Source organism: Salmo salar, chromosome ssa07, assembly GCF_905237065.1.
Source record: "Salmo salar chromosome ssa07, Ssal_v3.1, whole genome shotgun sequence".
NCBI classification, from domain to species: Eukaryota; Metazoa; Chordata; class Actinopteri; order Salmoniformes; family Salmonidae; genus Salmo; species Salmo salar.
The window spans coordinates 61,899,804-61,916,031 of NC_059448.1; the positions used below are offsets into that span (position 1 = coordinate 61,899,804).

General features: G+C 46.4%; 1 protein-coding gene across 1 annotated transcript in view; it reads right to left on the reverse strand.

The window, feature by feature from the left end:
- The window catches only part of LOC106609815 (thyrotropin-releasing hormone-degrading ectoenzyme), a 436,096-nt gene that overhangs the window by 354,580 nt on the left and 65,288 nt on the right, over positions 1-16,228 (reverse strand). Inside the window, 1 exon segment of the mRNA XM_045722407.1 lies at positions 3,730-3,856. Coding sequence (XP_045578363.1) covers positions 3,730-3,856 — 127 coding nt within the window.

The following is a 16,228-nucleotide window of genomic DNA, read 5'->3' on the forward strand; positions in this document are numbered from 1 at the left end:
AAGGTGACTAGGTGTTGGGTTGAGGTGACTAGGTGTTGGGTTGAGGTGACTAGGTGTTGGGTTGAGGTGACTAGGTGTTGGGTTAAGGTGACTAGGTGTTGGGTTGAGGTGACTAGGTGCTGGGTTAAGGTGACTAGGTGTTGGGTTAAGGTGACTAGGTGTTGGGTTAAGGTGACTAGGTGTTGGGTTGAGGTGACTAGGTGTTGAGGTGACTAGGTGTTGGGTTAAGGTGACTAGGTGTTGGGTTAAGGTGACTAGGTGTTGGGTTAAGGTGACTAGGTGTTGGGTTAAGGTGACTAGGTGTTGGGTTAAGGTGACTAGGTGTTGGGTTAAGGTGACTAGGTGTTGGGTTGAGGTGACTAGGTGTTGGGTTAAGGTTGCTCCATTACCCCGTTCCTTCGGGAGAGCCTGTCCCTACACTTCTCTATTGCAAGTCCCTCACGTCGACACACCTCTCTGATGGCCCCACGGACACCATCCCACTTCTGACACCAATGTAACAAAATGGGGACTGTCGTAACAATGGAACTCCAGTAGGCTCTTTGGTACCACATGCACTTACACTCAGAGGACAGTTTATTAGGTACACCCATCTACAACTGGGTCGGACCCCCCCCCACACACTTTTCCTCCAGAACACCGTGCATGTTTTGGGGCATGGATTCTACAAGGTGTCAGAAACGTACCACAGGGATGTTGGTCCATGCTGACGTGATGGCATCAGGCTGCTGATTGGACGGCGGTACGTTCATGCTGCCAACAGCCCCGTTCCATCTCATCCCAAAGAGGCTCTGTTGGGTTTGGTCAGCAATAATGTTCAATCGTTGCTCAACTGGTATCAAGGGACCTAACGTGTGCCAGGAAAACATTCCCCGCAAGAGCTGCTGCTTCTTGTTTTTATCTGATAGGAACCCAGAGTGGTCGTCTGCTGCAATAGCCAATCTGTGACAAGGATTGACGTGTTGTGTGCTTTCGAGATGCCATTCTGCACCACTGTTGTTCTGAGCCGTTATTTGTCTGTTTGTGGCCCACCTGTTAGCTTGCACCATTCTTTCCATTCTCATTGAACCTCTCATCAACAAGCTGTTTTCACCCACAGTATTGCCGCTGATTGGATGTTTTTTGTTGGTCGCACCATTCTCTGTAAACCCTAGACACTGTCGTGTGTGAAGAGGAGAGCAGCCGTTAATGAGACAGCAGATCCAGCGCACCTGGCACCGACGATCATACAACGCTTATAGTCTCTTAGGTCACTCGTGTTACCCATTCTAACATCCAATCAAACAGTAACTGAATGTCGCAATGCCTGTCTGCCTGCTGTATATAGCAAGCCACAGCCAAATGACTCACTTTCTATAGGAGCAATCCATTTTCATGAACAGGGTAGAGTACCTAATAAACTGGCCAGTGAGTGTATGTTAGTCTCATTAACACAGTAGAAGTGACAGTGTACAGGCTTTGGCTTCACTAACAGACTACAACATACCACATGGACTGACATGACAATTTATTCCATGGGTGGCCAAAGACCAAGGCCACGCCTCCAACAAGCCACACCTCCAGATTCTCTAATAGGCTAGGTTGTTTACTTAGAGAAGAACAATAGATGAGGTCACCAGACAGACAGACAGACAGACAGACAGACAGACAGACAGACAGACAGACAGACAGACAGACAGACAGACAGACAGACAGACAGACAGACAGACAGACAGACAGACAGATCTAGAGATTTCTAGATTTCTAGATATCTAGATAGATCCTTACTTGACTCCTTGCTCCTATAAAAAATGTTTGCCAACCAAGTCAATACAGTCAAACTCCTCAAACACTTCTGAAGGTGACTACATGAAACCATATGCAATCAGCTCTATATCACATTCCTACTTATGAAACTGTATTAGTAGGGAGAAGAGGCCAACAAAATACATGTTAGCAATCAGTGGGGAGCACATTTCAGAAAAGGAAATACCAATTCAAATGGGTCCTTATGAGATGAACGTATGACAACAACCATTTTGGTAAAGCGCATCTCAGCAGCCACAGAGAGACAAGATGGATACTTAAAATGCAGCTATGACACCCTGATAAATACTTTACCCATGCTCCTTTTCCATAACCGTACAACAACAACAACAATAATAACAAAGGAACCACCAGGAGCTCTGTCTCCTAATATATGCTATAGACAGACAGAGACTGATGCCTGTGTGTTAAAGTACACTACATTCTGAGGCCCTGAAGCAGTTGGGTTAGTTCTCCAGTGAGCCCCGTGGAGCCTTGCCTTGCCATTCCGCACAACGCCATGCTGCCACAGCTAGCAGATGGAGCCTAGCGCCGCCGGGAGAGAGGGAGGCAGCGAGGGAGGGAGGGAGGGGGGAGGCAGCGAGGGAGGGAGGGCATTTAAGAGCACACACAAGTGGGGAGAGAGCTGGCGGGAGGGAGGGATTGAGAGGGAGGGAGACGGGAGGGAGGGATTGAGAGGGAGGGAGAGAGCGGGAGAGAGGAAAGGAGGGAGGGAGACGGGAGGGAGGGATTGAGAGGGAGGGAGAGAGCGGGAGAGAGAGAGGAAAATAGGGAGGGAGACGGGAGGGATTGTGAGGGAGGGAGAGAGCAGGAGAGAGGCAAGGAGGAAGGGAGAGTGGGAGACGGGAGAGAGGGAGGGATTGAGAGGGAGGGAGAGAGATGGAGAGAGGAAAGGAGGGAGGAAGACAGGAGGGAGGGATTGAGAGGGAGAGAGAGAGCGGGAGAGTGTCAAAGAGGGAGGGAGACAAGGAGAAAGGGAGAGAGGGAGAGAAGGAGTCTGTTGGGGAAGATTGATGGGTATATTTAAATGAACACGCCAAACTGACAGAAACCCAATGGAGAGAGACACCGACAGAGTAGACTTCTGATGTCAGGCTGCACACACACACACATACACACACACAGAGACACACACACACATTTACATACACACAAATAGACCTACACACACACACACAAACCGCCATACACACATCAACTACAGAGAAATCACAACCGATGATTCCAACAATCTAACAGCCCTAGAATGAACATTACACTACTGAATTCTGACAATCACAGAGTGGAGTCTTTAAAAGGGCTACCATTCTGCACAGGGTAACGTAGCCATAGAATAAACTGTCTTTAAAAGGGCTACCATTCTGCACAGGGTAACGTAGCCATAGAATAAACTGTCTTTAAAAGGGCTACCATTCTGCACAGGGTAACGTAGCCATAGAAGAAACTGTCTTTAAAAGGGCTAGCATTCTGCACAGGGTAACGTAGCCATAGAATAAACTGTCTTTAAAAGGGCTACCATTCTGCACAGGGTAACGTAGCCATAGAATAAACTGTCTTTAAAAGGGCTACCATTCTGCACAGGGTAACGTAGCCATAGAATAAACTGTCTTTAAAAGGGCTACCATTCTGCACAGGGTAATGTAGCCATAGCAATACAGAATAGCCTTCCACACCAAGGATTCCCCTGTTCAGGAAATCCTCTCACTATCGACAACAAGCCTTGCTGTATGTGTGTGTGTGTGTGTGTGTGTGTGTGTGTGTGTGTGTGTGTGTGTGTGTGTGTGTGTGTGTGTGTGTGTGTGTGTGTGTGTGTGTGTGTGTGTGTGTGTGTGTGTGTACCTTGGTGAGAAGCAGTATTCCAACCACGCAGTACAGAACAGAACAGTACAGAGTTAGGTTAGCCCCGGGTCCCACGTGTCTCACCTAATTTGGGCAGGGAGTATTTGACTTTGAAGTAATCCTCATAGAACTGGAGGAGTCTCTTTGTGATGTGGAGAGCGTAGTCACCCGCTCCGCTCTGGATGGCGTTGGGCCTGGCATACAGCCGGATCTGGAGAAAGGAAGGGAGGGAGAGAAGGAGGAAGGGAGGAAGGGAGGGAGGAAGGAAGGGAGGAAGGGAGGGAGGAAGGAAGGAAGGAGGGAAGGAAGGAAGGAAGGAAGGAAGGAAGGAAAAAGAATGAGAGGATGTGGGAAATAAAGCACTGGTTCAGTTCTGTCGTTCTACTGCTGTCGACACACACACACACACAAGCACACACACACACACACACACACACACACACACACACACACACACACACACACACACACACACACATTCCCTTTGGTCCACATTGTTTCATTAGTTTGTTAGTCCTCATGCAGCCTCACAGGGAATTCTGTTAAATGTCTGCTGCCACTCAGCTGATTTGAAGCTGCTGTGCTTGTCTCTGGAGCCCGCGGCAATTGAATGCTACGGCATTAGTGTCTGTGTGTGTGTGTGTGTGTGTCTGTGTGTCTGTGTGTGTGTGTGTGTGTGTGTGTGTGTGTGTGTGTGTGTGTGTGTGTGTGTGTGTGTGTGTGTGTGTGTGTGTGTGTGTGTGTGAGTCTGTGTGTGTGTGTGTGAGTGCGTCCGAGCGTGTGTGTGTTTGTGAGTGTGTGCATGCGTGAGTGTGTTTGTGTGTGTGTTTGTGAGTGCGTCCGTGCGTGTGTGCGTGAGTGTGTTTGTGTGTGTGTACTGTAAGTGTTTTGAACAAGTCTTTCAGGTAACATGTTCATCTAGACTCTTCAATAGGCCTGTAGGAGCCATGGTCATGTGGGTGGCAGGTTGGGACAGTAACCGGAACGTCGCTTGTTCGAATCCCCATGGAGGCTCTAAGTAGTTCAATGTTGATGTCATGGAGGCTCTAAGTAGTTCAATGTTGATGTCATGGAGGCTCTAACTAGTTCCATGATTATGATGTCATGGATTCTCTAAGTAGTTATATGATGTTGATGTACTGTAATGGAGGCTCTAAGTAGTTCAATGTTGATGTCATGGAGGCTCTAACTAGTTCCATGATGATGATGTCATGGAGGCTCTAACTAGTTCCATGATTATGATGTCATGGATTCTCTAAGTAGTTATATGATGTTGATGTACTGTAATGGAGGCTCTAAGTAGTTCTAGGTTGATGTCATGGAGGCTCTAACTAGTTCTATGATGATGATGTCATGGAGGCTCTAACTAGTTCCATGATTATGATGTCATGGAGTCTCTAAGTAGTTCTATGATGATGATGTCATGGAGGCTCTAACTAGTTCTATGATGATGATGTCATGGAGTCTCTAAGTAGTTCTATGCTGATGTCATGGATTCTCTAAGTAGTTCTATGATGATGATGTACTGTAATGGAGGCTCTAAGTAGTTCTATGTTGATGTTGATGTCATGGAGGCTCTAATTAGTTCTATGACGTTGATGTACTGTAATGGAGGCTCTAAGTAGGTCAATGTTGATGTTGATGTCATGGAGGCTCTAATTAGTTCTATGACGTTGATGTACTGTAATGGAGGCTCTAAGTAGTTCTATGTTGATGATGATGTCATGGAGGCTCTAAGTAGTTCTATGATAATGATGTACTGTAATGGAGGCTCTAAGTAGTTCTATGTTGATGATGATGTCATGGAGGCTCTAAGTAGTTCTATGATGATGATGTACTGTGATGGAGGCTCTAAGTAGTTCTATGTTGATGATGATGTCATGGAGGCTCTAAGTAGTTCTATGGTGATGCTAATGTCATGTAGGCTCTATGTAGTTCTATGATGATGCTAATGTTTTGGAGGCTCTAAGTAGTTCTATGATGATGCTAATGTCATGGAGGCTCTATGTAGTTCTATGATGATGCTAATGTTTTGGAGGCTCTAAGTAGTTCTATGATGATGCTAATGTCATGGAGGCTCTACATAGTTCTATGATGATGTCATGGAGGCTCTAAGTAGTTCTATGATGATGATATCATGGAGGTTCTAAGTAGTTCTATGATGATGATGATGTCATGGAGGCTCTACGTAGTTCTATGATGATGATGTCATGGAGGCTCTAAATAGTTCTATGATGATGTCATGGAGGCTCTAAGTAGTTCTATGATGATGTCATGGAGGCTCTAAGTAGTTCTATGATGATGTCATGGAGGCTCTACGTAGTTCTATGATGATGATGTCATGGAGGCTCTGCGTAGTTCTATGATGATGATGTCATGGAGGCTCTGCGTAGTTCTATGATGATGATATCATGGAGGCTCTCGTATTCTATGATGATATCTGAGGCTCTACGTAGTTCTATGATGATGATATCATGGAGGCTCTCTAGTTTTGTATCATGGAGGCTCTCGTAGTTCTATGATGATGATATCATGGAGGCTCTAAGTAGTTATGTCGACATACACATGCAGGAACAAAATATAGTTCTGTGGTTCTATGTTGATGTTAATGTTAACATCATCATCAACATAGAACCATAGAACTATATTTTGTTCCTGCATGTGTATGTCGACAGAGAGCGAGGGAGGGTAGAGAACAGCGAGGTGTCATTTAGTTTGACATGTATTTCCTGTGGTAAGAGTGATCGCTACTCTCAGCGTCGCCGGCGAGGAACAGGCTGATGCATGGTGCCGTCGATGTGGACATCCATCCACACGAGCACACGCATGCAAACACACACATACACACATACCCCACCACCACCACCACACACACACACACACACACACACACACACACACACACACACACACACACACACACACACACACACACACACACACACACACACACACACCGCATACACACACTGAATGGATGGTCTTACCAGTCTACACTATAGTGAGACAGAGAGTCACAGTGCTAGAGGGGAAAACAGCCTGACTGTGATGAACACACACTGAGTAATGTGGTGTTTCTCTTGTATGGTAAACAAGAGGACAATCCATCAATTCCTGTCACTGCAGTAAACAGGCGCATGTATCATAGAGTACAGTAGTAACCATCATACCACCCACAGGGCTGAGTGATATTAACATGTATCATAGAGTACAGTAGTAACCATCATACCACCCACAGGGCTGAGTGATTATAACCATCACACCACCCACAGGGCTGAGAGATTATAACATGTATAATAGAGTACAGTAGTAACCATCATACCACCCACAGGGCTGAGTGATTATAACCATCACACCACCCACAGGGCTGAGTGATTATAACCATCACACCACCCACAGGGCTGAGAGATTATAACATGTATCATAGAGTACAGTAGTAACCATCATACCACCCACAGGGCTGAGTGATTATAACCATCACACCACCCACAGGGCTGAGAGATTATAACATGTATAATAGAGTACAGTAGTAACCATCACACCACCCACAGGGCTGAGTGATTATAACCATCACACCACCCACAGGGCTGAGTGATTATAACCATCACACCACCCACAGGGCTGAGTGATTATAACATGTATTATAGAGTACAGTAGTAACCATCACACCACCCACAGGGCTGAGTGATTATAACCATCACACCACCCACAGGGCTGAGTGATTATAACCATCACACCACCCACAGGGCTGAGTGATTATAACATGTATAATAGAGTACAGTAGTAACCATCACACCACCCACAGGGCTGAGTGATTATAACATGTATTATAGAGCACAGTAGTAACCATCACACCACCCACAGGGCTGAGTGATTATAACATGTATAATAGAGTACAGTAGTAACCATCATACCACCCACAGGGCTGAGTGATTATAACCATCACACCACCCACAGGGCTGAGTGATTATAACATGTATTATAAAGTACAGTAGTAACCATCACACCACCCACAGGGCTGAGTGATTATAACATGTATTATAAAGTACAGTAGTAACCATCACACCACCCACAGGGCTGAGTGATTATAACATGTATTATAGAATACAGTAGTAACCATCACACCACCTACAGGGCTGAGTGATTAGAACCATCAAACCACCGACTGGGCTGAGTGATTATAACCATCACACCACCCACAGGGCTGAGTGATTATAACCATCACACCACCCACAGGGCTGAGTGATTATAACATGCATTATAGAGTACAGTAGTAACCATCACACCACCCACAGGGCTGAGTGATTATAACATGTATTATAGAGTACAGTAGTAACCGTCACACCACCCACAGGGCTGAGTGATTATAACCATCCACCACCCACAGGGCTGAGTGATTATAACCATCACACCACCCACAGGGTTGAGTGATTATAACATGTATTATAGAGTACAGTAGTAACCATCATACCACCCACAGGGCTGAGTGATTATAACATGTATTATAGAGTACAGTAGTAACCATCACACCACCCACAGGGCTGAGTGATTATAACATGTATTATAGAGTACAGTAGTAGCCATCACACCACCCACAGGGCTGAGTGATTATGACCATCACACCACCCACAGGGCTGAGTGATTATAACATGTATTATAGAGTACAGTAGTAACCACCACACCACTAACGGGGCTGAGTGATTATAACATGTATTATAGAGTACAGTAGTAACCATCATACCACCCACAGGGCTGAGTGATTATAACCATCACACCACCCACAGGGCTGAGTGATTATAACATGTATTATAGAGTACAGTAGTAACCATCACACCACCCACAGGGCTGAGTGATTATAACATGAATTATAGAGTACAGTAGTAACCATCACACCACCCACAGGGCTGAGTGATTATAACCATCACACCACCCACAGGGCTGAGTGATTATAACATGTATTATAGAGTACAGTAGTAACCATCACACCACTAACTGGGCTGAGTGATTATAACATGTATTATAGAGTACAGTAGTAACCATCATACCACCCACAGGGCTGAGTGATTATAACCATCACACCACACACTGGGCTGAGTGATTATAACATAGGCTCATTTGTGTCCCAAATGGCACCCTATTCCCTATATAGTGCACTTATTTTGACCAGGGCCCATAGGGTAGTGCACTATGTAGGGAATAGGGTGCCATTTGGAACGCAGACATAATTATGTGAAAATTTGTTAAAGCACGACAGCTCATCATCATCATCATCATCACGCTAGTGGATGATGGATCCTATAGAACATTATATGGATATGGAGATAATGATCCATGTTATTCTATGGAGATAATGATCCAAGTTAATCTATGGAGATAATGATCCAAGTTATTCTATGGAGATAATGATCCAAGTTATTCTATGGAGATAATGATCCAAGTTATTCTATGGAGATAATGATCCATGTTATTCTATGGAGATAATGATCCAAGTTATTCTATGGAGATAATGATCCAAGTTATTCTATGGAGATAATGATCCAAGTTATTCTATGGAGATAATGATCCATGTTATTCTATGGAGATAATGATCCATGTTATTCTATGGAGATAATGATCCGTGTTATTCTATGGAGATAATGATCCATGTTCTAAGATTCCATCCCTTTTTAACCCAGCTGGACGAAGAGGGGCAATAGTGTTAACATGACTTGAATTCTTGTAAACTGTTTTACAGTGTAAAGGAAGAAAGTTTTGTGTGAGGACTCACTTGCTTATTTTGTCCATGTCTGTCTATCCTTCCTCTGTTATTTCCTAGAGTTATATTGTAGCAGGTAAAGTGGTGGGGGTAGCGGTTCAATCTACTCTCAGGGAAGTGATGTACTGGTTGGCAGGGTGGAGAGAGGTTATGTGATGGGTCGTCCTCACCCTTTACAGACACAGACTCTGTGTTAAGGTCAATAGACAGCCCTACTGCTGAGGTGTGTGTGTGTGTGTGTGTGTGTGTGTGTGTGTGTGTGTGTGTGTGTGTGTGTGTGTGTGTGTGTGTGTGTGTGTGTGTGTGTGTGTGTGTGTGTGTGTGTGTGTGTGTGTGTGTGTGTGTGTGTGTGTGTGTGTGTGTGTGTGTGTGTGTGTGCGTGTGTTGCGTGTGTGTGTGTGGGTGTGTGTTGTGTGTGTGTGTGTGTTGTGTGTGGGTGGGTGTGTTGTGTGTAGCGTGTGTGTGAGATAATGAGTGTGTGGCACCTGAGGGCCTGAGCTGCTGGCCGTGGAGGGAAGGAGGGAGACCTCGGCTGCATCCCAAATGGCACCCAATTCCCTATGAGAGCTCTGGTTAAAAGTAGTGCACTACAAAGGGAACAGGGTTACATTTGGGACGCACTTACAGTGCGCTTGGAAAGTATTTAGAACCCTTGACTTTTTCAACATTTTGTTACGTTAAAGCCTTATTCTAAAATGGATTGAAAAAATACAAAAACCCTCATCAATTTACACACAATACCAAATAATGACTAAACAAAAACAGTTTTACAAATTTTAGCAAATGTATTGAAAATTAAAAAACAGAAAAACGTATTTACATAAGTATACAGACCCTTTGCTGTGAGACTCGAAATTGATCTCAGATGCATCCTGTTTCCATTGATCATCCTTGAGATGTTTCTACAACTTGATTGGAGTCCACCTGTGATAAATTCTATTGATTGGACATGATTTGGAAAAGTACACACCTGTCTATATAAGGTCCCACAGTTGACAGTGCATGCCAGAACAAAAACCAAGCCATGAGGGCAAAGGAATTGTCCTTAGAGCTCCGAGACAGGATTGTGTTGAGGCACAGATCTGTGGAAGGATACCAAAATATTTCTGCAGCATTGAAGGTCCCCAAGTACACAGCGGACTCCATCATTCTTGAATGGCCGCCCGGCCAAACTGAGCAATCGGGAGAAGGGCCTTGGTCAGAGAGGTGACCAAGAACCAGATGGTCACTCTGACAGAGCTCTAGAGTTCCTCTGTGGTGATGGGAGAACCTTCCAGAAGGACAACCATTTCTGCAGCACTCCACCAATTAGGCCTTTATGGTAGAGTGGCCAGATGGAAGCCACTCCTCAGTAAAAGGCACATGACAGCCCGCTTGGAGTTTGCCAAAAGGCACCTAAAGACTCTCAGACCATGAGAAACAAGATTCTCTGGTCTGATGAAACCAAGATTGCCAAGCGTCACATCTGGAAGACACCTTGCGCCATCCCTGCGGTGAAGCATGGTGGTGGCAGCATCATGCTGTGGGGATGTTTTTCAGCGGCAGGGACTGGGAGGCTAGTCAGTATCAAGGGAAAGATGAATGGAGCAAAGTACAGAGAGATCCTTGATGAAAACCTCCTCTAGAGCGCTCAGGACCTTAGACTGGGGCCAAGGTTCACCTTCCAACAGGACAATGACCCTAACCACACAACCAAGACAACGCAGGAGTGGCTTCGGGACAAGTTTCTGATTGTCCTTGAGAGGCCCAGCCAGAGCCCGGACTTGAACATCTCTGGAGAAACCTGAAAATAGCTGTTCAGCGACGCTCCCCATCCAACCTGACAGAGCTTAAGAGGATCTGCAGAGAAGAATGAGTGAAACTCCCCAAATACAGATGTGCCAAGCTTGTAGCGTCATACCCAAGAAGACTCGAGGCTGTAATCGCTGCCAAAGGTGCCTCAACAAAGTACTGAGTAAAGGGTCTAAATACTTAAGTAAATATGATATTTCAGTTCTTTATTTTTATTGAATTAACAAAAATGTCTAAAAATCTGTTTTTGATTTGTCATTATGGGGTATTGTGTGTAGATTGACGAGGGGGAAAAAAAACAATTTAATCAATTTTAGAATAAGGCTGTAACCTAACAAAATGTGGAACAAGTCAAGGGGTCTGAATACTTTCCGAAGGTACTGTATACAGTACAGTAGTGACTCCTCCGTCGGTTAAACACAGTCACCAGAGGTCAGACTGAACAACCCAGAGGTCAGACTGAACCACCCAGAGGTCAGACTGAACAACCCAGAGGTCAGACTGAACCACCCAGAGATCAGACTGAACAACCCAGAGATCAGACTGAACCACCCAGAGGTCAGACTGAACCACCCAGAGGTCAGACTGAACAACCCAGAGGTCAGACTGAACAACCCAGAGATCAGACTGAACCACCCAGAGGTCAGACTGAACCACCCAGAGGTCAGACTGAACCACCCAGAGGTCAGACTGAACCACCCAGAGGTCAGACTGAACCACCCAGAGGTCAGACTGAACCACCCAGAGGATGATGTTATACAGGTCTACAGTACAGACTGAACCACCCAGAGGTCAGACTGAACCACCCAGAGGTCAGACTGTTCAACCCAGAGGTCAGACTGAACAACCCAGAGATCAGACTGAACCACCCAGAGGTCAGACTGAACCACCCAGAGGATGATGTTATACAGGTCTACAGTACAGACTGAACCACCCAGAGGTCAGACTGAACCACCCAGAGGATGATGTTATACAGGTCTACAGTACAGACTGAACCACCCAGAGGTCAGACTGAACAACCCAGAGGTCAGACTGAACAACCCAGATGTCAGACTGTATGACCCAGATGTCAGACTGTTCAACCCAGAGGTCAGACTGAACAACCCAGAGGTCAGACTGAACCACCCAGAGGTCAGACTGAACAACCCAGAGGTCAGACTGAACAACCCAGAGGTCAGACTGAACAACCCAGAGGATGGTGTTATACAGGTCTACAGTACAGACTGAACCACCCAGAGGTCAGACTGAACCACCCAGAGGATGATGTTATACAGGTCTACAGTACAGACTGAACCACCCAGAGGTCAGACTGAACCACCCAGAGGTCAGACTGAACAACCCAGAGATCAGACTGAATCACCCAGAGGTCAGACTGAACCACCCAGAGGTCAGACTGAACAACCCAGAGGATGGTGTTAAACAGGTCTACAGTACAGACTGAACCACCCAGAGGTCAGACTGAACCACCCAGAGGATGATGTTATACAGGTCTACAGTACAGACTGAACCACCCAGAGGTCAGACTGAACCACCCAGAGGTCAGACTGAACAACCCAGAGATCAGACTGAACCACCCAGAGGTCAGACTGAACCACCCAGAGGTCAGACTGAACCACCCAGAGGATGGCTGTTAACCACAGGCGACTGACAACCCAGAGGTCGACTAAACAACCCAGAGGTCAGACTGAACGTCGACGAACCACCCAGAGGTCAGACTGAACCACCCAGAGGATGGTGTTATACAGGTCTACAGTACAGACTGAACCACCCAGAGGTCAGACTGAACCACCCAGAGGATGATGTTATACAGGTCTACAGTACAGACTGAACCACCCAGAGGATGATGTTATACAGGTCTACAGTACAGACTGAACCACCCAGAGGTCAGACTGAACAACCCAGAGGATGGTGTTAAACAGGTCTACAGTACAGACTGAACCACCCAGAGGTCAGACTGAACCACCCAGAGGATGGTGTTATACAGGTCTACAGTACAGACTGAACCACCCAGAGGTCAGACTGAACAACCCAGAGGTCAGACTGAACAACCCAGAGGTCAGACTGAACCACCCAGAGGTCAGACTGAACAACCCAGAGGTCAGACTGAACCACCCAGAGGTCAGACTGAACAACCCAGAGGTCAGACTGAACCACCCAGAGGTCAGACTGAACCACCCAGAGGTCAGACTGAACAACCCAGAGGATGATGTTAAACAGGTCTACTGTCTTGTGTTTTGCACAATCATGTGACATTCAAAGATTTGGTTCTGTATTTTAAGCCTTTTCCTAAAATAAGAGTTGTACCAGAAATGAAAGCTATTTTCTTAGGATGGTGCTGGACCATCTGACAGAGAAAGGAAAGTTGACAGTTTGATGGAAAAGGTTTGATTCCAGGCCTGTCACATGATGGTGCAAAACACAGGGCCCTAGCTATAGGGAGTATATGATTCTGTAAATGGTTCAAATTGGGCCAGTCTGGGCTAGTCTGTTTCTATGGTTCAAATTGGGCCAGTCTGGGCCAGTCTGTTTCTATGGTTCAAATTGGGCCAGTCTGGGCCAGTCTGTTTCTATGGTTCAAATTGATTGGTGGTAGAAGGAGGGCCAGTCTGTTTCTATGGTTCAAATTGATTGGTGGTAGTTGGAGGGCCAGTCTGTTTCTATGGTTCAAATTGATTGGTGGTAGTTGGAGGGACAATCAGCTTCCTGTTCCTTATGGTATTTTGATGCCTAACATTGGCATGACCTTGAGTGACAAGTAGTTGGCAAGAGGGCAGAAACCAACTGGCATGGAGTCAAACTATATTTCCCTCTAGGTTACAGTAGAGTCATTGACAAGTGTCCTCCATCACACCCTTTAGGTTACAGTAGAGACATTTACAAGTGTCCTCCATCACACCCTTTAGGTTACAGTAGAGTCATTGACAAGTGTCCTCCATCACACCCTCTAGGATACAGTAGAGTCATTGACAAGTGTCCTCCATCACATCCTTTAGGTTACAGTAGAGTCATTGACAAGTGTCCTCCATCACACCCTCTAGGATACAGTAGAGTCATTGACAAGTGTCCTCCATCACACCCTCTAGGATACAGTAGAGTCATTGACAAGTGTCCTCCATCACACCCTTTAGGTTACAGTAGAGTCATTGACAAGTGTCCTCCATCACACCCTTTAGGTTACAGTAGAGTCATTGACAAGTGTCCTCCATCACACCCTTTAGGTTACAGTAGAGTCATTGACAAGTGTCCTCCATCACACCCTCTAGGATACAGTAGAGTCATTGACAAGTGTCCTCCATCACACCCTTTAGGTTACAGTAGAGCCATTGACAAATGTCCTCCGTCACACCCTTTAGGTTACAGTAGAGTCATTGACAAGTGTCCTCCATCACACCCTCTAGGATACAGTAGACCACTGAGAAGTGCCCTCCATCACACCCTCTAGGATACAGTAGACCACTGAGAAGTGTCCTCCGTCACACCCTTTGGGATACAGTAGGCCACTGAGAAGTGTCCTCCATCACTCCCTTTAGGTTACAGTAGGCTACTGAGAAGTGTCCTCCATCACACCCTTTAGGATACAGTAGGCTACTGAGAAGTGTCCTCCATCACACCCTTTAGGTTACAGTAGAGTCATTGACAAGTGTCCTCCGTCACACCCTTTAGGATACAGTAGAGTCATTGACAAGTGTCCTCCGTCACACCCTTTAGGATACAGTAGACCACTGAGAAGTGCCCTCCATCACACCCTTTAGGTTACAGTAGGCCACTGACAAGTGTCCTCCATCACACCCTTTAGGTTACAGTAGGCCACTGAGAAGTGTCCTCCATCACACTGTAATTATGTAAAGATTGTTGCTTAGTTAATTCTTTACCAATGGTTAAGCCGGGGTGGAGCAGTCGGTGTGGAGCGGTCGGCGCAGAGCGGTCGGCGAAGAGCGGTTGGCGCCGGGACGGCGGTGGAAAAGAGCAGTACAGGAGGTTATTTCTGCCACGTGAACACGTCAGGGTTTAGTCTAATCAGCCACTGGGCCTCAGCTGTACTAACACCTCCTTAGGCTGCATCTAAAGCTGGCTGCAATATGCACACACACACACACACACACACACACACACACACACACACACACACACACACACACACACACACACACACACACACACACACACAATACGGTCATGCTCCAATTCTGCATGCCTTGCGTGTGGTGAAAGTTTCAACAGCCACAATGGGACATTTACATAACTGAAGAGCCTTGTTGCCATGTAGCCTCCCGCTCTGGTTCTTCTGCAGACAGTACATCTCTGAGGGGAGTACCAGGTTCCTCTCCTCTCTACAGTAGACAGTACATCTCTGAGGGGAGTACCAGGTTCCTCTCCTCTCTACAGCAGACAGTACATCTCTGAGGGGAGTACCAGGTTCCTCTCCTCTCTACAGCAGACAGTACATCTCTGAGTGGAGTACCAGACTCCTCTCCTCTCTACAGCAGACAGTACATCTCTGAGGGGAGTACCAGGTTCCTCTCCTCTCTACAGCAGACAGTACATCTCTGAGTGGAGTACCAGGTTCCTCTCCTCTCTACAGTAGACAGTACATCTCTGAGGGGAGTACCAGGCTCCTCTCCTCTCTACAGCAGACAGTACATCTCTGAGGGGAGTACCAGGCTCCTCTCCTCTCTACAGCAGACAGTACATCTCTGAGGGGAGTACCAGGTTCCTCTCCTCTCTACAGCAGACAGTAGATCTCTGAGTGGAGTACCAGGTTCCTCTCCTCTCTACAGCAGACAGTACATCTCTGAGGGGAGTACCAGGTACCTCTCCTCTCTACAGCAGACAGTACATCTCTGAGTGGAGTACCAGGCTCCTCTCCTCTCTACAGCAGACAGTAAATCTCTGAGGGGAGTACCAGGCTCCTCTCCTCTCCTCTCCTCTCTACAGCAGACAGTACATCTCTGAGGGGAGTACCAGGTTCCTCTCCTCTCCTCTCTACAGCAGACAGTACATCTCTGAGGGGAGTACCAGGTTCCTCTCCTCTCTACA